The sequence below is a fragment of the Protopterus annectens genome, chromosome 11.part0, assembly GCF_019279795.1.
Source record: "Protopterus annectens isolate FY-2018-M chromosome 11.part0, PAN1.0, whole genome shotgun sequence".
Lineage (NCBI taxonomy): Eukaryota > Metazoa > Chordata > Ceratodontiformes > Protopteridae > Protopterus > Protopterus annectens.
In genome coordinates, this window is record NC_056745.1 from 1,466,664,909 (window position 1) to 1,466,686,706 (window position 21,798).

Below are 21,798 nucleotides of genomic sequence, written 5' to 3' on the forward strand. Positions count from 1 at the left end.
TCCAAAAATACATAGCTCTCAACTGCCACCCTTGATTTTACCTCGTGTGTCTGCCCTTCATTAAAATTCTGATTTTTCTGGTAACTCACTGAACATTACACTCGGACATTGTGTACGTTGCAGCTGCAATCTTACTCTTTAAAAAATGCATAGTAAACTGGTCTGTTAACCTAAGAACATTTAGAACAATATTTAAAAATTATCCTTGATTTTTGTCCTTTGCCACCCTCACCCCCCACCCCCCAAATTGTTGACAGCTAGGCAAAAGTTTGCTTCTTTCAGTGTGTGTGTATGAGAAAAACAGAGTGTATGGTTCAGTGACTCCTTATGCTGTCAGGTGAAGAGGGGGTGTCTAATCTATGGGCCATGCCTGTGTGCACATGTCTCTCCTCTTCTGGAATCTTCAAAGAAAAAGACCAAAGGTTAAGGAAATATTTTGTACAGTAAATGCAGCAAACATTTAAGGTGGCGTAGCAAAGAAAGTCTGTATTCCCTCAGAACACAACACCTGCAACACATAGACCTCACAGTCAGAGTGTCAAACAGTCACAGCCCTTAAGGCCAAACACAATGCCAGACACACTGACGTCCCGCTCACCAGACTGAGTAAGGAGAAGGTCACAGTAAGCTGCCTGTCGGGCGCTAGAATCCGCCACATAACGCAAGCACTCAGGTCTCTCAACAGCAGGTACAAATACGACTCAGTCATTGTCCACGCTGGTGTAAACGACCTGAGACGTACCTCCTTGGACTACATGAAAAGAGACATTGAGGAGCTCTCTGATTATGTAGCCCAGGCAGGTATGACCCTGACCTTGAGCAGTATCCTACCTTCACCAAGAATGATGCCACAATACAGAGATAAGATGATCAGCTTTAACAATTGGCTTAAGTACTGGTGTCATTCAAAGGGGATCCAGTGTCTGTCTGCCTGGGATGACATGCTGGACAAGCCACGCTGCCCGCAAGGGACGGCTTGCACCTGTCACCCTGGGATTCGGATATTGGCAAAGGCTCTTGCCACCCCATAGTGCCTTTTTAGGCAAGGCTCAAATTCTAAACCTACCACCCTAGAACACAAAAAGGAAAAACTAAGGGTAATGCTGCTCAATGCCAGAAGTCTAAATCTCAAAATGCACGCTCGAAGCCCTTCTCAGTATGTAGAACATCGATGTCTGTGCTGTGACAGAAACCTGGTTCAAGGCTCCTGAGAGCACCCCAGCACTATCAGGTTTTACCTCATATCATGCGTTCCGGCCCCAAAATCCAGACAATACTAAGAAAGGAGGGGGGGTATCCATATTCATCAAGGACACCCACACCTCAAGACTGGTGGCAACGCACGATGCATCGGAGACCATCCAGGTGCAATTAACCATAGGCAAGACTGCTCTGCAAATTGTAGCATGTTACAGGCCACCCTCACAAACTCAGGAACCTCACATGGCCTTCCTGAAAACACTAGAGGGGATAAATGTATCACCAAACACCATCATACTAGGTGACTTCAATTACCCTAATATAGACTGGGAACACTACTCAAGCCCAAACACCCTAGCCCAAAAGTTCCTGGAATTCATAAACTCAAATGCCATGGAACAACTAGTCACCATCCCACAAGAGGAGATAACATACTTGATCTCATCATCACGAACATGGGAGCACAATGTTCAACACCGAAGTATACCCCTCACTGGTGAGAACAGACCACAAACTAATCTCGCTGGAGGTCCTCATTCCACCCCACCTGAAATAAAAAGACCACAGTAAAGAACTTCTCAAAGCTGACTTCACACTTCTAAAGACTAGTGTGGTCTCCTTTAAGGCCCCGAGCGGAAAACAGTACTCAAGCCGCTGAATCACTTACAAATGCCTTCTACCAGCACCTGCAGGACTGCATGGATAAGGCAATCCCAAGCAAAACAAAGACTCTTTGTACCAAAGGTAAGCGTCCAGTCTGGTGGACCTCAGCCATAAACAAACTCTACAACAAAAGGAGGAAGCTACTACAAGATAGAGCAAAATCCTTAAAAGGTAAGACACCCTTGATCACTATAAGTAAAAAAACTAAGAGCTCTCATAAAATCATCCAAAGCAAATTTCGAGAGAAAAATAGCTAAAGACTCAAAAGACAATCATAAGGCCTTCTTTAGCTATGTTAGAAACCTGGGAGGAAACTCCCAGATATGCTCAGAACTAGTTCAAAATGATGTGAAGATTACTGATCCTACAGACATTGCCAACATACTGGCTGACAGGTTCAGTGCAAACTTCTCCCCCCCCTCCCCCCCACAAGGAGAGATATCTATACCAAACGATTGCAGCCCCCCAAACATCTCCAATGCCCAAGTGAGAACTGCTCTCTCCAAAGCAAAAAACACAGCATCCATGGGACCTGATGGTGTCCCCGGCTGTGTGCTCCACGAACTCAATGAGGAATTAAACCCACAGCTAGGACAGCTGTTTAATCAAAGTCTTACCTCTGGATACACTCAGGGAGTGGCGCACTGCAACTGTGGTCCCACTTCACAAAGGCGGTGCCTCCACCAACCCTGGAAATTACCGGCCCATTAGCTTGACAAGCCTTATCTGCAAAGCCATGGAGAGGATCATAATGGACCTCATAAATAAAGACATAGGGAATTTGCAGACTTTGGATCCAACCCAGTTTGGCTTTGTCAAAGGCAGATCATGCCTTTTAAACTTGGTTGACTTTTTCGAAACAGTCACCAAAGCCATTGATGAGGGAAAGGCAGTCCATACAGCCTACCTCGATCTGGCTAAGGCCTTTGACACAATACCCCACTCGGGTATCATTGAAAAACTCATCAGCCTAAATGTTAACCCATACATTACAAGATGGGTTGCAAACTGGCTGAGTGACAGAACCCACAGGGTCAGAGTTGCTGGCGCCATGTCAGACTCAAAGCCTGTCACAAGTGGTGTCCCACAGGGCTCAGTCCTGGGCCCACTCTTGTTTGGCATCTACTTTTCTGAAGTACAAGCAAACACAGGAGGGTTATGGCTGACAAAGTTTGCAGATGACTGCAAACTGGGCGCCATAATAGAAAATACATCTGACACAGATATCCTTCAGAAGGGTCTCACAGAAACGGATAACTGGTGCCAGAGCCATGGCCTAAAGTTGAATGCCAAAAAATGCATAGTCATACCCTTCGGGAAAAACAAGGTTACCCCGAGCTACCAAATAAGTGGCAATCCACTGAGCACAGAAGAAGTTATCAGGGACCTGGGGACCCAGGTTGATAGTAGTCTGTCATTCGACACCCATGTAGCTAAAGTAGTTAGGAAGACCTTCTACATTGCCCACCTTATCATGAAGGGATTCTCATCTAGATCAAGGGAGGTCATAGTCTCCCTTTACTCATCACTCATCAGACCAATGATTGAGTACAATGCCCCATTCGGAATGTATCTGACCCGACACTTGCAGCAGCTGGAGAGGCCACAAAAGTTCCTCACCAAAAGGATACAGGGTCTCAAAAATCTGTCCTATGCTGCCCGACTGAAAGAACTCCAGCTCTATTCAGTCGCTTACCGCTTGCTCAGAGGTGACCTTTGCCTAACATACAAGGCCATGTCAAACCCAGATTTGATGAATATGCTTCACCTCAAAAAATCTAGATCCATCAGAGCCACAAGGGCGGGAGACTTAAACCTCGACACGGCTATTAATAGGACGTGCTGGAGGGATAGATTCATCACCCAAAGACTCCCTATGCTGTGGAACAAAATCCCGGTATATGTGAGGCAGAGCACCTCGCTGGCCTTGTTCAAGAGAAATCTTGACCAATGGATGGGAGATCGCAAATATACCCCAGGGATTACCTCAGTGTCACTGCTCGACAGAGGCACAGCAAAATAATGGGTATAGTTCCCCATACTAAAGGGGTGGCGTAAGCCACAAAACGATGGGCTAGGCTTGTAAATGCCCTCGGGCAGATAGCCTAGTATGAACCTATGAACCTATGATAAGTGAAATGAGACATCAGATGAATTTGCCAGGTTTTGGAAGAAGAATGCGAATGTACAGATGAAGGTACAAAGAACAGCACAGACTAGCTTATTTTCAGGAGGGAGAGGTTACGGTCTTTACCTTGGAAATATAAAGGTACAGAGCTTGCTTCTGACCTCCCGCTATTGGCTGGGCTTGTAACAGTGTACAGACAGATAAGTCTAATATTTAACTATAAACCTACAGTGGCATTCAAAAGGACAAGGAGTAGATGGAATAAAGTGGAGACAGGAAGGTGGTGACAGCTGGTAGACTCTACCTACAACACCCAGACAGACTCAGCACAGTTTATATCTCTTACTGTCAGCACATTTCTTTGCTACTACCCGAGGTAGTCACCCTCATGCCTTGTCCTGTTAGTCCAATAGAACATCATTAGTTTTATGGAACCACCTCTCACTAATGTACCTCTTAAAGGTCTTGTCTTTGCATGTGGCCTCTCTACTTATAATTTCTCATCTATGGCAACCTCTTTTCCCAATATGTGGTGGTGGTGGTCTTTGCCTGCTTCTTAAATTTCCTGCTTCTGTCACCTTGTTCAGCTTCCTATCAATGTGCTTTTTCATCTTAGGCCATTTCCCTTAACTTCCACGTAAATGTTAAAGGGCGACAACCCTTTTCTTCTTCTGTAGACATATTTGGAATGATGCAAAAAAAAAAAGTAAAGCTGCAAAGAACAGGGTTCTTTTCCCATAGAACCATCTGGTTAAATGACTTCTGAAAGTTGCACAGTATGCAAGAAGAAGGCTGAGGGAATTAAAGGATGGAGCTCATTAGAACCACATTCCCCTCATAGTTCGTGTTAAACTGACAAAAGCAGTGTCACAGATCACCTCCGTCTACTGGTTGGGAAAAATATTCTGCATCCTTGGCTGTGACAACTTAAAAAAACAAACAAAAAAAAAGTGCTAACACAGAAGGCACAGGGAGCACAAGGGAAGTGATGACGAAAAACAAATACAGAAGCAATGAAAGGAATATGTGAAAACATGATAGTTGGAAGGGTGAAGCTTTTAACTTAAACACAGAGTAATTTACATGCTATGTATGTGCAGGGATGCACATACAGCTTTTGTGCCTTAAACAGACAGAGGTGACCACAGAGTAGCATGTCTGGATTCAGGATTTACAAAAAGATCTGAGATGGGTGATGTGATGGTAGTGTGCTATTGAGTATTCAGGAAGGGAACACAGGTACTAAGAGAATGAAGGCAAGAAAAGAAAGGCCAATATTTTGGACCCGAATCTGGAGGGGAAGTTGGTGGATGTTTGGAGAGTAGCTGCCCCAGGCTGATGTTTTCTTGGTGTTGCAGCTTTCCTGCTTTAAAGGTTGCGTTTGGACACTTATCAAGACCAAATGACATTCTTTTATCATCTGAAAAAGTTTGGACCACTTGCAGTTGTTGTGTTAGTTCCTCATCTGATGAGCTAAGCAGTTTTAAATCATCCACAAAAAGAAGATGAGAGGTCTTTAATCTCTGCTGTTTTCTGGGAGCCAAATAGTAGCCATGACCAAAATCTGTTAAACAGCTTAATGGATTAAGACCAAGACAAAACAGAAGTTGTTTGCCAGTAATTTCATGGTCACTGTAATGTAATCAATTAGTGTAGGGTGTATCTTATACATTTTTAAGCACTGTTATCTATGAGTGTGGGATACTATCAAATGCCCTCTATATAGTCTACCCACACCACAACTGAATTCTTCCCCTTTTTACAGTTCTCCATTATGACTTTAACAAGAAATGATCCTTTGATCCATATAATCTTCTTTTATTACCCTTTTGTTCTATTGCCATGACCGAGTTTTCTTCTAAATGAACATAAACTCTGTCAACATTAATTCCAGCACATAGAACCACAATATCAGACACAAATGAAGGGTGCCAATGGTGAAGAAATACTCCTTTATTGCCAAGAACACAATATTAACACTCCACAACCGATAAAAAATGTATTTGTCTGTCAAAACACAGACTTCATCAGATACAATCATGCATATTCACCACCCCTTTTACATAGGTGCTTACATCATGCCCAAGTAAATCAATTAACATTTAAAATGATACCTTTCTCAAAGTTAAAAGTAGCAAACTACCATGTTATCAAAAATATGGGCTGCAAAAAATAGTTTCCCATACGATAAACAAGCTTATAACAAACATATACATGTATTGTATAAATGTAACTCATTTCTTAAAATATGAAATTGTTTTGATTAAATTCCCTTTCCACTAAATGAATAAAAAGGTAGGGACATCACTAAAAACTAAAATATTATCAGGTTGAGTACATGATTGTTATTAATGACAAAATCTATTTATTACAGTTTAGCAGACGTTAACTTAAGTAATGGTGCCAAAGAAAGGTTGTCAAGTCCAGGATACTTAGTCTCCAGCACAATCTGCCAGTAGGTCTCCCTGTATTCTAATTTGGTTTTCCAGGGAGCACCCTCAAATCCTTGGGTACTACTTCAATAACAAAAAACAAAATTGGCCTTTGGACAGATGAGTGTATATTTAAAAAGTGCATTTTGTCCATTCTGATTTTTATCATCATTTAAATGCTCATAAATCCTACGTTTTAGCTGTCTTTCAGTTTTCCCCACGTAGAAAGCGTCACAATAGTCACACTGAATAATATAAACTAGACCTTGGGAGTTACAATTGGACTATACCTTGCCCACCAAACATCTTCCTCTAGCCTAGTGGGGCTAATTCCAGCACATAGTTCATACAGCATCGGAAGGCAAGTTATTAGTCTATAGTTTATAGGATAGCTTACAGGTTCACTCTTAAGGAGGAGTATTGTTTTTGCTGTTGTCAACCAGTTTGGCATCTGTTCGGCGTGGCCATATAAATAGTTCTTACTCATGGCTAAAAGATAATACTTTTAGCCAGAAGTTAGGTACTGCATCCTGGCCTAGGGTTTTCCATTTAGGAGCAGTTCTTAATTTTGTTTCAGTTTCTCAGCCATTACTTCATCCCATTTCATATCCTGTACCTTTGAAATTCTTATTCATTCTTTTACATCTTCTACTCACTCAGCATCTTTATGTTCCACAAAGACGTTCCATTTACTATTAGTTCAGCACACTGTTAGGTGCTCCCTTTAAGGTTGCAAGTGAAAATCCCTTGTGGTTATCCTTAGCCCGAGAGGTTATTTTTGCCTCGAAGTTGGCTTTGGTGCATTTAATTACTCCTCGGGTTTGCTGAACCTGATGAGGAAATTGTCTGTTGGGCATAGCTCTTCCCATTTTGAGACAGGATTTTCTTTCTTTTTGTCGTGCAACCTATTTATATTGATGGTCCACCGAAGGTTCTTTATTTTTGCATTTTGTCCCAAGTTTATTTCAGTTTGGCTTTGCTGCTTCCATGCAGTTATTTAAATGCTTGTACAGGGTTTCCACATTGACTTCCACATCGGCTATAGGGATCTCTGAACTGGGGGGGGGTTGCTTGGAATTTAATGATGCCACCATTTAACATGAGGTAGTTAACCTTGGAAAAGTTCATCAAGGTTCAGGGGTTTTCTGGGAGCTCAGGCTTTATATTTACTTCAAGGGTGACCACTTGGTGATCTTACTTGACCAGTGAGGACGTTACACTAAGGAGGTGTAACATTCCTTCATATTTGTGAGTACCAAATCCATAGTATTTGCACCCCCAATAGGTGTGCAGACTAGTTGTTTCAAGGTGTTTGCATTGACAAAATCCAGGAATCTTTGAGCCTGCATGTATCCCAGTTTATGGTAGGACAGCTGAAGTTACCCATGAATACGGTGTTGGGCTGAATGGTATGGTCATCCAGGGTTATAAACAGGGACCTATAGCTAGCAAGAATTGGTATGGGACTTTACCCAAGGTTAGTTGGATACGGAGTAGCTCAAGCATGCCATATTGTTTGCCCAAGGTTAGTTGGATATGGAGTAGCTCAAGCATGCCATATTGTTTGCCCAAGGTTAGTTGGATATGGAGTAGCTCAAGCATGCCATATTGTTTGCCCAAGGTTAGTTGGATACTGAGTAGCTCAAGCATGCCATATTGTTTACCAAAGGTTAGTTGGATACGGAGTAACTCAAGCATGTCATATTGTTTACCCAAGGTTAGTTGGATACGGAGTGGCTCAAGCATACCATATTGTTTGCCCAATCTTGAGGTAATTTTCTTTTTATGTACATTGATACGTCTCTACCTCTAGTTCCTTCATGCATGTCCCTAAATGTGTGAAAAGAATTACAGCCTTCCACTGTCAGGATGCCTTCCATGGTTTTAAACAATGTCTCCGTAACTGCAGAGATGTAAACACACTAAAGGGTGAGACGTGCTTCCACAGACTGGAGCTGCTTGAGAGTCCTAGCACTGAAAAGTAACACCTTTAGTTTATCTTGAGGAGATCTTACAGTGTCAGATTTATCAGGTAAGCATTGCCTAAAACAGGCACTATGGGGTGGATTACATTTTGGCCAATACCCGAAAGCCTGGTGGAGACAGGTGCAGAGCATCCTTGGATTAGCAGCACAGTCTCTCGATCATGACCTCCCAAGCTGACAAATACTGGGCCAACTTAGAATGACACTAGTAACTAAGCGAACTGGTAACGTCAAGTGAATCATATTTCATTTACGCTGTGTCATCCTTGGAGAAGGTCGAATGCTTTTAAGTGCTAGCCTCATAACTACCTGGGACATGATCGGAAAGCTTTACCATGTCTGAATTCATATAGTCCAGGAAGATGTCTTAGGTCATTAACAACCACATGGACTATGAAAATCATTCCGGTGCTTGTGGTTCAATGTCCAGGAAGGTATGTCTCAGGTCATTAACAACCACATGGACTATGAAAATCATTCCGGTGCTTGTGGTTCAATGCCCTAAGGGGCATGTGTGACCTAGCAGATCCTTGCCCCTGATGGGTATTGTACTGCGACAGTCTCCCAGCTCAGCCTGGTGAACGGTGTATCAGTGTGTCTCACAGCAGTCTCTTCAATGACCAACATATTGGGTTGTGTGGTAGCTTGCCTTAAGGGCTTAGGGAGCGAGACACTAAGATGTGGTTGTGTGTCCTGGGGAGTGCTGTCTTTGTAAGGTGTTTGGGTGGTTGCTGAGGAAACAGTCTAGAAGGTCACTGAGGTTTGGGTAGATGGCACTTGAGAGTTTCAGCATTTGAAAGTTTGTGTATCTGATCCATAGTAGGTGTAGTGTGTGTAGGGTTGCTACCTTTAGAAGAGGTGAAAACCTGACTAAAGCCCAATCTTTTGCTCCAGCCATTGCTCCAACAATTTCTTCTACTTCAAAGTAAACAATCACGCTAACACAGTTTTAAGGAAACAGTAAATATAACAAATGAAAGAGATAAATGTATAACTTTGCTACACAAATTAAATGTATTTAAAATATTGCTTAGAAAAAACTGGTACGTTTGTTGAAACTACTAGTCTCATAAGCATTAAGTCTAAAACTCATACTGAGAAAATAAAGCCAGTTACAAGAATGCACAATATCTGCACAATGTTTCCTGCAATGGATACTTTATAATTTTCTTGAATCCATGTTTTATAACACCTGACAAGCACTCTCACCAACCTGACAAGCACTCTCACCAAATCTGAAATTCCTGACAGACACCCTGATTTCTGGATTTTCTTTCTTTCGTGGCCAAGAAAAGTCTGCCTGGGTAAAACTAATTTGAGGAAGAAAAGCTCCACATTTAAATTACCATACAAATGTATACGAGATACAAGTTATTTCCTGACACAGCTCCTACTTGTGTGTGTGTCTGTCTGTTACTGGCAACCTGTTTGATCAGTGTCCGCATGCAAGAGCTTTGCCTTTCAAGACAGTAGAATTACATCTTTTGCATACTGTGTAAGGCTGCCAAGCAATAAGGTGGTTGTCAGTAAACATGAAACAATTGCTAAATTATCTTAAAAACCAATTTCCACCAGGATGGCTACAATAACAGTAGGAAAAGGGCACATCCATAGCTGTGGATCCTTTTTTCATGATTTATGAGAGGCAGGGTGGGGTGGGGTTAACTAAGTAAACTGGCAGGTGCTGGACTGGGGGATAAGTTTAGGATTGCTCTAAAACACTCAAGTGATAATGCTTCTCAACAGACAAAACTAGCTGCTCTACACCAAGCTAAATACTTCAGATAATAGCAGAGAAAACATAAAACTATAGTAGTCTCTGTCTATACAGGGCAATGGAAACCACCACTGCACAGCTCGGCATAGGTTGGAGGAGACTAGCTCGAGAGGAATCCAAACTGCGAACAGTAAATAAAAAAAAAATGCAGTACATGTATATGTATTATGTATTTATATATATATCACACACACAGGTTTATTTTACAGCTATCATATATATATATATATATATATATATTTTTTTTTTTTTCTATCTATATACGAACATATGACACACAGCTCATATTCTGGAGAAATTCACAGCTCTCTTACTATTGTGAATGATACTACAAGAACAAGGTCCCCAGTCCAAGTAAAATGCAGTACAAGTATGTGTGCGTGTGTGTGTATATATATCTATATATATATATAAAAAAACGGATCACCTTCAGATGCCCGAAATCGCGTTTCGCCGACACACAAATCACCGACACCAAAAGACCGACAACAAAAACCACACCAACAGTACACTACATAACATATCCACTATCCCTAACCCAATCCCTAACCCAAACCCTAACCCTAAGGTCCGACACTACCCCTAACCCTAACTCACTTAACCCCTAAACCCACAGTCCCTCACTATCGCACACACCCTACCTGCACCTAACCCTAACTCACTTAACCCACCCCTAAACCCACAGTCCTTCACTACACTTACCTGTCCTCCTAACACTAAATCCACTTACGGTTCTCACCTTGTCGGTCATCTGCGTTGTTGGGCATCTGAAGGTGACCCAAAACACATATACACACACACACACACACACACACACATATATATACATACACACACGTTTATTTTACAGCCATTATATATATCTCTACATTCTTCTATCTATATACAAATATATCCTGGAGAAATTCACAGCTCTCTTACTATTGTGAATGATGTTACAAGAACAAGTTCCCCAGACCAAGTAAAATGCAGTAGAAATTAAATAAATGAGGCTCCGATGCAATAACAATTTACAATTCACTAACTACTGCGAGCAAAACTAAAGGTCCCAAGCCAAGTTAAGGATGCAAACAGTTAACTTTTGGTTAAAACTGTGAAAAAATGCAGAAAAGAACAATACAGAATTTCAGATTAACACACTGAATATTGCAACATGCACTAATTAAATGGGTGACATGAAACATAAAGCTACCTCAAGCTTTACAAGTCTGAGAATGCCTTCAGTCCCCAGTAATATTAGATTTACAGTAGGGGTAGGCAGCTAAAGAGCCACAGAGTTTAAAAGCACAACAGATGGGTGGGTGTTAAAAAACAAAAATCAATTATGTCAAACAGCAGTTGTAAACAAAGCTCTTGTAGGATAGGAATACAGGTAAATATCTTAACTAAGAAAGCTTTCTCAGCTCCTACCAAATAATGCAAAATGAATGTTTCCTGACAGAGCCTGGCCAATAACTTCAGACTCCAAGAGAAAAAAAAACTGCAGTAAAACAAAAATTAAAACAAAACAAACTGTGATACAAAACCAAAATGTATTTACTTGTTCACATTTGGTAACCAGGAAAGTCTGAAAGGGTTATTTATTACCAGTATTTGGAGGCCACCTGGGGAGTGAAAATCCAGACAGTCAGAGAACATCAAAATAATAACTATAGATACATCTTCATATATAGGAGTCTATGTCAGATGATAGACTTTTTAGAAACTTAAAAAAAAAAAAAAAAAAAATGAAAAAAACATATGACAGTCTCTATGAAAATTCAAACATCAAAAAAATCTATCTTTTTTATGTTTTTGCAGGGGTGCAAGTCCCCCTGCACCCCCCCTTCACTCCCTGCAAATTATATATACCAACGCTGAGATCACACTACAGTGAGGAAAAGGGTAAATTTCCTGATCCTCACTGTACCATGATTTCCATTCAAAAGCTTTGAGTTTTCAAAAACTCTATCATATGGTCTCGGCCCTATGGAATTCAAGGTTCTGAAACTCAATCAAATGATAGGGATCCTATGACAACGTGAGGTATTACCAGCTATGCCAGGAGAAGCAGGACAGTGAATGTGTAACATGCCAGCACAGCTTGCTGGAATTTTGTAAAGAATTATATATCATTGTATATCAAACTGATTTTGTACAGGTGCTTGTGTTCAAATCTGTAAAGCTGCTTGTGTTAAAATGTACCAAAAGTGTGCCCTGCTGGACAGAAAAAGAAATATCTGCGTATTGTAACTGTTTAAATGTATATGTTTCAACAGAGAATACTGGAAACAAGAGAATAATCTCAATCCACCTAACTTTAAAAATAGTTTGAAATTAAATTACCTGTCTTAGGCCATAAAAGAGTGTATCTTACAGTTCTCAGTGCAGCCAGAGACCAAACATATGTACTAGGAAGCTTTCTGCATCATCTTTGCAGTGAAATAATTGCTACTCTGGAAGGGTGGAGGTTTGAAATTGTTTTATGATTTCCAGGAGGTGCAGCAGAACTTAACAAGGTTTGTGTGTGTGTGTGTGTGTGTGTGTGTATATGTGTATTATTAACACATATGTGCTAAACTCTGACAGCTTTTAGCCTGGGGGGATAGCATAGGAACCAGAAGTTAGATGACCAGATGAATGGGATGTCATTCTGTAACACTTCACTAAAAATTATACTTTAATACCAGGGGAGACTCAAGTCTCATGGCAGTCTGTTTTTGCAACCTGACAGAGAAGGACCCTTCACCTGCTTCATCTTGCCTTGCTCTAGTAAGTGACCAGGGAATACTAATTCTTTAGATCAGTCAGAAATATATAGTGACATTAGTTAAGTTCTGTTTTTCTGCATCTGTGTGTATCTATTCGTCGGTGTTATATTTCCTGTGATTGAAACTGTGGTGTTTACTGCAAGTAGATATTTAGTGTTTTCATGTTCTTTTCTTATTTATTAAATATATTTAAACTGTGGTTGGTCTTTTAGAGAATATTTTAATCTCCGAGATTACTTGTATATATATATATATATATATATATATATATATATATATATATATATATATATATATATATATTTGATGACAGCTCTGGCTGCTCCTGAAAGACTAGCTGTTGGTCAAACTACCATTTGTATTAATTTCACTCAGTATAATGGGGTACCCTTGCAAAAGCCTTAGAGTAGAGAGTGTCTGGTGGCAGTGTAACTAGCTTACAGTCAGGGCAGAAGGGGGTATAGCTAGTAAGTCTGTGCCAGCCTTGCCCAGGGGTGTGTGCATGTAAGCTGTTTGAAGGCAGGACATGTACGACTGGTTTCACAAACAAGGTGCTGCAGAACTTCACTTGGCTAAGGTCTCCACTCTATAGTTATTCCAGTGGGGAGTCTTACTGGGGACCTGGAGGGAGACAGACAGAAAAATCCAGACCCCAACCAAAGTGTGTTCCCTGCGTGCTCTTAAGGGAATTGTGCTTGAAGCAGAAAGCATCTGGAAATACTGGGTCTATCTATTCTTGTTTCAAATGAACGTCCCTCTCCAATGCCAGTGATGAGAATTCAGGCTCCTTGATTACTGGCTCATGCAGATGTCACATACTCCTACATACATACATATTAGATAAATACAAACACACACAATTCTACAATGATAGTTTAGACCACACTGTCTTGTAAGGCAAATCACGTTACATCATAAAGCCCCTTCTGTAATGAACTGTGCAATGATGTTTATGTCCACTTTGAGAACCACAACAAAAAAAATGAATGTAAAACTAATGCATTCATTAATAATAGGAAAGCATACCTCTTAGCACAAAAGATCTGGACAAAGCCCCAAAAATATGGACAAATTTTAAATACTGCTTTTATAAACTTAAAAAAAAGTTGCTAACATAAAAGGCATTATGTTTGCATGCATTTTCCAAGGATATGAAGTCTGAAACTGAAATCTGTCATTTACTGATCTAAATCATTAGTCAGCTTCAATTGTCAATGTTTCCCAGAAAACCACTAATTTTATGCAGAACTAAAAATACAAGGCAAAAATGTTGACATTCTGTAGAAATGGAATGGACTGCCCACGGATTTAGCCAAAAATTTACATTTTTTTATTCACATCTACTGTTCTGTCCCCACTGCCTACTTTATCTTTTAAAAAAAAAATACTTGACCATTAAAATGCCCCCTTATACAGTTCAAAAGTGCATTCTACTTTCAACTTTGTCACTTTTAACTATAAGACAATTAAAAAAATGTATTCCTGGCATGTTAGCATGTGTTGTGCAAATCTAACTAGTGGACAGTTTAACCAGGTCTACACATTCAGTGCTTTTTGAAACATACAATTTGTGAGAGATGCTCAGAAAAATATGTACTCATTTGAGTACGCTAAGTATGCCTTGCTACACCCTTCAAATGGAGAAGCTGCAACACCTCTGTTGTCTTCACCTACACAGAGCAAGAAGACAGCTTCCACTGGAGTGGTAGTGTTTTACAGGGTTAACAGTTTATACTACTGTCACTTAAAACTGCACTGACTTGATTCAGCCTGCCCACTGCCACAGCAGCCAGGGAGTAGTGTGGTCTAAAATTAAATATCGTCCAATTTGACACTGTAATACTTATAATACAATAAATCAATCTCCACTAATCAATAACTTTCCCCTCTCTCTGAAACTTTTATTGCATCCTGTTTGATTTAATTGTAAAATTAACAAACTCCTATGTTGCTCTTTTATACTAACTACTACTTTCAAAAATGCTCCTACTATAATCTACCTGTTTATTATATATATATATATATATATATATATATATATATATATATATATAATACTAGTATTTATGACAAAATGTAATCTGTATATTCTCAAAAATGCTCTTGTAGTCTGCTAGCTGATGGCCTTATTCTACCTGTATAAATACCTGTAATAATGACAAAACATATCTATTTACTGGAGCTTTTCTGCCCGGGTCTCTGCTGAAAAAGTGCTGCGGCTCAATCAGACATTCCTGGTCAACAAATAAATTAATAAAGCATAAGGAAACTCAAAAATTACATATTACAGTCATTATAAACAAAAGTATAAATACATAACTCCAGCAAAAAAAAAAAACACACACACACACACACACACACAATGGACATATCCAATCCTTAAATGTAGGAAATGCAAAAAAAAAAAAAAAAATCAATGCAGTCCCAACAGAAGCTGTAAACTCAGGGCTTTTGCAGCTGGAAGTGGCCTCTCAACTCCAACAAAATCCAACTCCCATTCAATAAGTGCACGCAAAAGAAATGTTTCCCCAACTGCCACTAGCCAACAATTTTAAGACTCCAAGTTAGCAGTACAACAAAATTTAAAATACAACCAACTGTAATAAAATACCAAATCTAAAAGTAATGGAAACAGCCAAGGCTTAAACGTAGAAAATTCCTCGGTGCAATCAAACAGCAGTTGTAAACACAAGAAAGTTCTTGTAGCTCAGTTACGGCAACAACACCCAACTTCTGAACGTTTGCGAGCTTAGAATCAATGGATAAAAATATGGCCATATTACCTAAAGTCCTCCAACATGAAAATAACACATAATTCAATCAGCCAACCAGACCATTCACTCATGTTTTATATAATGAATGACAGCATTTTACTAAACTACGATTTAACACACCTGCCATCCCTAACCATGACAATACCTAACGCCCATGTGTTTAATGTGATAAGAATAAAAGCAAATATCAGAACAACTTATTTTATGCAACAGATATACACTATAGCAACGTGGGTGAAAATTTCACCCCTCTCCCTGATATTATACAGACGCGTAGTACAAAAATGTATTTCTAATTATTTTAAATTATCTGCTTAAAAAAAATCCGCACAGCTACACATACAGTAAACATGACCTCCACTTTTACCTTCTTTAGTACACCAGCCATAATTATGCGCACGGGATTATGGGTCTAGAGTAGGTATAATAGTCTACTTCAGAGTGTACTTTTCAGTAGACCAAAATAATAGAGATACGAATTATTGAACGACATCGACCAATCCAACTACTTTACAAAAGTAACTAATTTCACCGCCACCGACGCACAAACCCAAAGAAACAAATGTACATTCACAGTGTATCTGTGAATGAAGTCTCTTTCTCGCTCAAGGTCAAATTGTGTTTGTTATCTAGGGTTGCTACCTTTTCAAATACCCAAAGTGGGACATTTTTGGTACAAACATTAGATTTTGCAGGGCAAAACATACCCACGGCCAGTACAAATGACAGAACTTCACTTTATTTTCCTAAATAAAAGCTTATTCTTGTAGCATTTTAGTTGTTTATTCTGTTTCTTATACCATTTAGGTGTCTCGGATACAGAATAACTGTTTTATGCAACTATTACATAAAATATAGGAAATATTTTTGTCGTAAAATCTCAAGACATTTGGGATTTTTCAATTTTTTTTTTCAGGACACAACTGCCCAAAGAGACATCTCAGGACATTTGCCGTTTTAACACACACACACACATATATATATATATATATATATATATATATATATCTCCATGTGTGCATGCAAACAGATTAATTATTTGGTACTTTTCCGTTGACGGGGCAACAGCTCAATTATTTAAATATATATTGTTCAGGTGATTTTTTTCAAATAAGTATGTGAACAGATTTTTAAACATGTTTTTCAGGTGACTTTTCAACTACATATCACTTGGGTGTGATTGTTATCTTTAGTTTAAGACCACTGTATTGGAGATGTGTGTGATTTACTAAACACTACCTGTTACACACACGCCCCCACAGGTAGTGCACCTGATGGTGCAGATCAGTGATTATTTAACAGTGATCAAATGACAGCAGTGGTTGGCTCTTTTTTGCTTTCATATTCAAATCGCCTTTTCCCAATTTAAACACTTTCTGACTGGGGCATCTCTGATGTATGGTTGTGATTAATCGAAACAAATAAATCTGCTCACAGTAGCTTATTTTGCTTGCTCACAAGCTTGCATCTCTCTCTCTCTCTCTCTCTCTCTCTCTCATTTATTGACATTTGTTAATAGGCAAAGAGTGTATGGTCATAGAAGACAATTGCATAGGGTAGTAGTAGTATATAAAATACAGTAGCTCTACAAATACATTGTCTTAACAATACGAACAGTACAAGGTCATAGCAGTATTTTTATAGGATAGTAGTAAGTAAAATATGGGATTGAAGCAATACAGATTCTACCCATAGTAATTGTTTCCACTTGCTTTGAGCATATCAATTGCTCACATAAAGTTTGTCAACCCTTGAATCACCACTTTCTGAAGGGGGATACTAATGTTTTACTATATTCAAAGAAAGTGTGCCCATGTTAATGCATTCAGCCTAAACATATATATATATATATATATATATATATATATATAGATATATATTTGTATATATATATATATATATATATATATATATATATATATATATATATATATATATATACACATACCCCATATTTCCCTAAAAATAAGATCGGGTCTTATACTCTTTCCCCCACCAAAATACACACTAGGGCTTATTATCAGGGGATGCCTTATTTACCCGCACCATCCAACAATCTACCTTTATTCATTTATACATATACAAAAATCGACATTTATTAATGAACACAAATCGACATTTATTCAAGTACAAAAATTGACATTTATTCATGTACACAAATTGACATTTATTTTGTACTTTTCTGTTATTGAACAACAGTTCTAAGTAACGTGTTAACAGTTGTGTGAGAATTCTATATAAACAGTGCACCAAACATTTCAACTTCAGAATATCTGCACCTTGGCTTTCACAGTTATTCAAATACAGTCATATCATCTTCGCCTGGAACATTGTCATGTGTGCAACCCCCGAATTTCGACCTGAATTTCTTGTGACTCAATTTCCTGCAGAACCATTGGCCCCAATCTGTCATGCCTAGCAATAGAACTCTCCTTAAATGAGCACTGCTTGTCCAAGTAGCCTGCTCGTAGTGCATTTGCAATATAGCTGTCAGTGATTTTATCCCATGAATTTTTCACCCAAGTCATGATCTCTTGCAGGCTAGGCTTCACAAAGTTTCCATGCTGATTTCTCTCCATTCTATTTTCAATGTAGTCATTGAGTTCTATGCGCAAATGGTCCTTGAATGGCTTGTTTATTGCAATAGCAAGAGTCTAGAGATAGGCAGTCATTCCTGCGGGAATCATTATATTATCTATTCTTCTCTGTGCAAGGAATTTCTTCATTTCTTTAGCACGGCGAGTGCTGGCTGTATCCCAGACTAGCAGACCTCTTTTGCTACCTTGCAAAACAAGTGGCAGCATTACATCGACACACTTCCTTACAGCTGCTTGTGTTCACCAGGCTTTTTCGGTTTCAAGAATGTAAATGCCTGAAGCATGTTCAGTCTTATTTTTCTTGCCCTTACTAATGATTAGAGGTGGGATTTTCTTTCCATCTAGATGAATTGCCAAAATATGGGTAACACATGCACTCTCATAACCAGTGGAGGGAATGTAGATTGATGAGGCACCCCTCTGATCAATTGTTGTTTGAGATCCTTGGCCCATAAACACTGCAGTTTCATCCATAGCAATCATGTTGGAGAGTTGGTATTTAGAAAGGTCAATGCCATCAACAAAGGACTTGAACACAAGTGCACGTTTAATAACTTCAGTATCTTCCAGCTTGAACAGTGTTGTTGATCTTCTTAGAGACAGTTCATATCGCTGAAGGAAGCCATCCAGCCAATGTTGTGATGCTTTGAATTCTTCTGGGGATATTTCTAACTGTGGTGAAATTGCAAGGGCAAAAGCTTGGATATCAGCCCTGCGTACAACCAAAGACTTTGCTCTCCTGTTAGTAATCTACTCACAAATGATGTCTTCCACCTCAGGAAATAATGGTTGCCGACCTGATCCACACTTGCACTTCTTAGCATTTCCCTCGTTGGCCTGTTGACTGAGGTTATCGTGCTCTGCATGCACTTTTTGGACCATTCGGAGATCTAACTTCTTCTCTTTACAGAAAGCCATCAGATTCTTTCCCCAGGACTCCGCCACAATTTCTTTCTCGTACTCAGTGGAATAGCTCTTTCTTTTTGCACTCATCTTGTTTGGGGGGGTTAATTTGAAGACTTACGAGACTGGAGTGGCAGCACAAAATGGCGCTGTTTACAAAGAGAAGGCACAACCACAACCATGCACTATCACGTGTGTGCTTTACACATTTTGTCTGCACTTTGACCAATCAAAATACGCCTGCCAGTGTTTATGGGCCAAGGATCTCAACCGTCAAGTGTGAGTGATGGTTAGGGTTACATTAAGAACTGTGGAGGACTCCCAGGCAAAGAATCTTGTGACTTTCTACAAAGAGAAGAAATTGGGTATCCAAATGGTCTGAAAATGGTGAGCAGAGTATGATAACCCCAGTCAATGGGTGTCAATAATATTATTTTATAATTTAACAAGTCCGTCGTGCATTGTTGACAAGCTTAACTGGGGCTTATTTTTGGAGTAGGGTTTATATCATGACCACCCTGGAAAACCATGCTAGGCCTTATTCTCTGGTTAGGCCTTATTTACAAAGAAATATGGTGTGTGTGTGTGTGTGTGTGTGTGTGTGTGTGTGTGTGTGTGTGTGTGTGTGTGTGTGTGTGTGTGTGTGTATATATATATATATATATATATATATATATATATATATATATGTGTGTGTGTGTGTGTGTGTGTGTGTATCTATATATATATATATATATATATATATATATATATATGTATGTGTGTAAATATATATATATATATATATATATATATATATATATATATATATATATATATATATATATATATATATATATACACACACAGACTTTTCCCTTGATGGTCACTTAACTGTGATCAAATGACAAAGTGAGGAATTTATCAGTCATTTTCACACACTGCTTCCTTCTCACCACCTCCAAGGTAACTCATATCTGACTGAATGTCCAGCCATTTTCATACATGTATTGCTTCAGCCCCATCTTCCCCAGGTATCTCTTTTCTGACTGAATGTCCAGTCACATTATAAAAATGTACTTGTGTTTTGCAAAGTGATGTTAGTGTATTTCAACTCCTAATGCTCAACTTCTTGCCCACTTGGTTCATTGGTAATGTTAGGGCATAGCAGCATATCAAATGAAATCCACACTGTACTGCTGTGTGGCTATATTACAGACTTCATTCTGGGTACAGTTTTGGCTCATGTTTTAACTACATGGTGAACTCTTGTGTGGCTGTCCTACATCTTTGTACTTTCCCTTGATGAAGCATCTCCTAATTCTAGTTACTTAAGGAGTAAGATCTGATCTGCAACTTTGCCTGAAGTGTATTTGGCTGTGCTACAACTTTAACAAGGCATGTACACCCCCTCCTTTATTAACAGGCTTCTCTCAAGCAAACTCCCCTCCCATTTTTTTCTCTTTAAAACAGTCTTTTGGCTGTTTCTGGTTAGGGGTCGCTACAGCATATCACCGGTCCGCTTATGATTGGCAGTAGATTTTATGATGATGAGTTGCCAGCCCAGTACCTAACCTTCAGAAAAGGCACACGCACACTCATGCACCTATCTGCATGTCTTTTTTTTTTTATTAAAGTTTAGTCGATCGCAGGGAGGACATGCAGACTCTGCACAGAAGGTGTTCCAGTCAAGAATCAAACCGGAGAGCCTCTTACTGTAAGACGACAATGCTAACCACTGCACCACCGCAGCCCGCTTTTCTCTTTAAAAATGTAAATAAATAAATACAGGCATACTTTTTTATTATTTTGCAACAACCTACCTAAAATGTTGAAAGTGGTTATTTTTTGTTTGTTTTGTACAACCATGGGAATGGTTTAGCTGCCCTTGCTGTTATTTTCCCCCATTTTTACTGTACTTGGATTTTATTATGGTGGTGGTGCTGCAGTAGCATTGTCACCTCACAGTAAGATGTTGTCCTGTTCGATTCTCAGCTAGAGCATCTTCTGTGTGGAGACATGCATGAATGGGCGTACCTTTGTTGAAGGTTGTGCATCAGAGCTGGCAACTCGGCATGTAAAAATCTACTGTCAATCGTTAGCGGACCGGAGTTCCGCTGTGGCGACCCCTAACTGGGAAAAGCCAAAAGACACAGCAACAACAACAACAACATTGTTTCTGAAAGCTAAGTTAATATAGTCTAACATACATTGATTATGGTCTTTTTTATATTAACCCTTTTTACCTGGCTTCAAGGGAGCTGGTAACTAATCAGCTCTGGATTTTGAAGTTGCTCATATTGATTGAATGATCCTCTGCAACCTTTGCTTAACTCAAGTATGCCCATATAGGGAAATAGCAAAGATCATACTTCTCTCCAAACAATTCAAAGCCAAGCTGCACAGTGATTACTATCCAATCTCCATCCTCCCTACAACTGGGAAAATCTTAGAAAAACTGGTCTATAGTCAACTCTCAAACTACATAAGTCAATAATGCCTTCCCTCTTCCAAGCAACATGGTTTTTGGCTTGGCTGCACCATTTCCTTTGCATTTTGGACCTTCATTGATCACATCCTTTTAGCTATGGACAAAGGTGTCCTTGCTGG

General features: G+C 39.4%; 1 protein-coding gene across 3 annotated transcripts in view; it reads right to left on the reverse strand.

The window, feature by feature from the left end:
- Positions 1-21,798, reverse strand: part of NDUFA5 (NADH:ubiquinone oxidoreductase subunit A5) — a 245,421-nt gene that overhangs the window by 170,145 nt on the left and 53,478 nt on the right. Inside the window, exon 1 of one of the 3 annotated variants that reach the window (XM_044088768.1) lies at positions 16,077-16,156. The exons of 1 other annotated variant lie outside the window; for it this stretch is intronic. In XM_044088768.1, coding sequence (XP_043944703.1) covers positions 16,077-16,097 — 21 coding nt within the window. In that variant the 5' untranslated portion in view covers positions 16,098-16,156. Of the gene's footprint in view, positions 1-16,052; positions 16,157-21,798 lie in introns of those variants that run through there. One more of the 3 variants, XM_044088767.1, reaches the window with a different exon arrangement.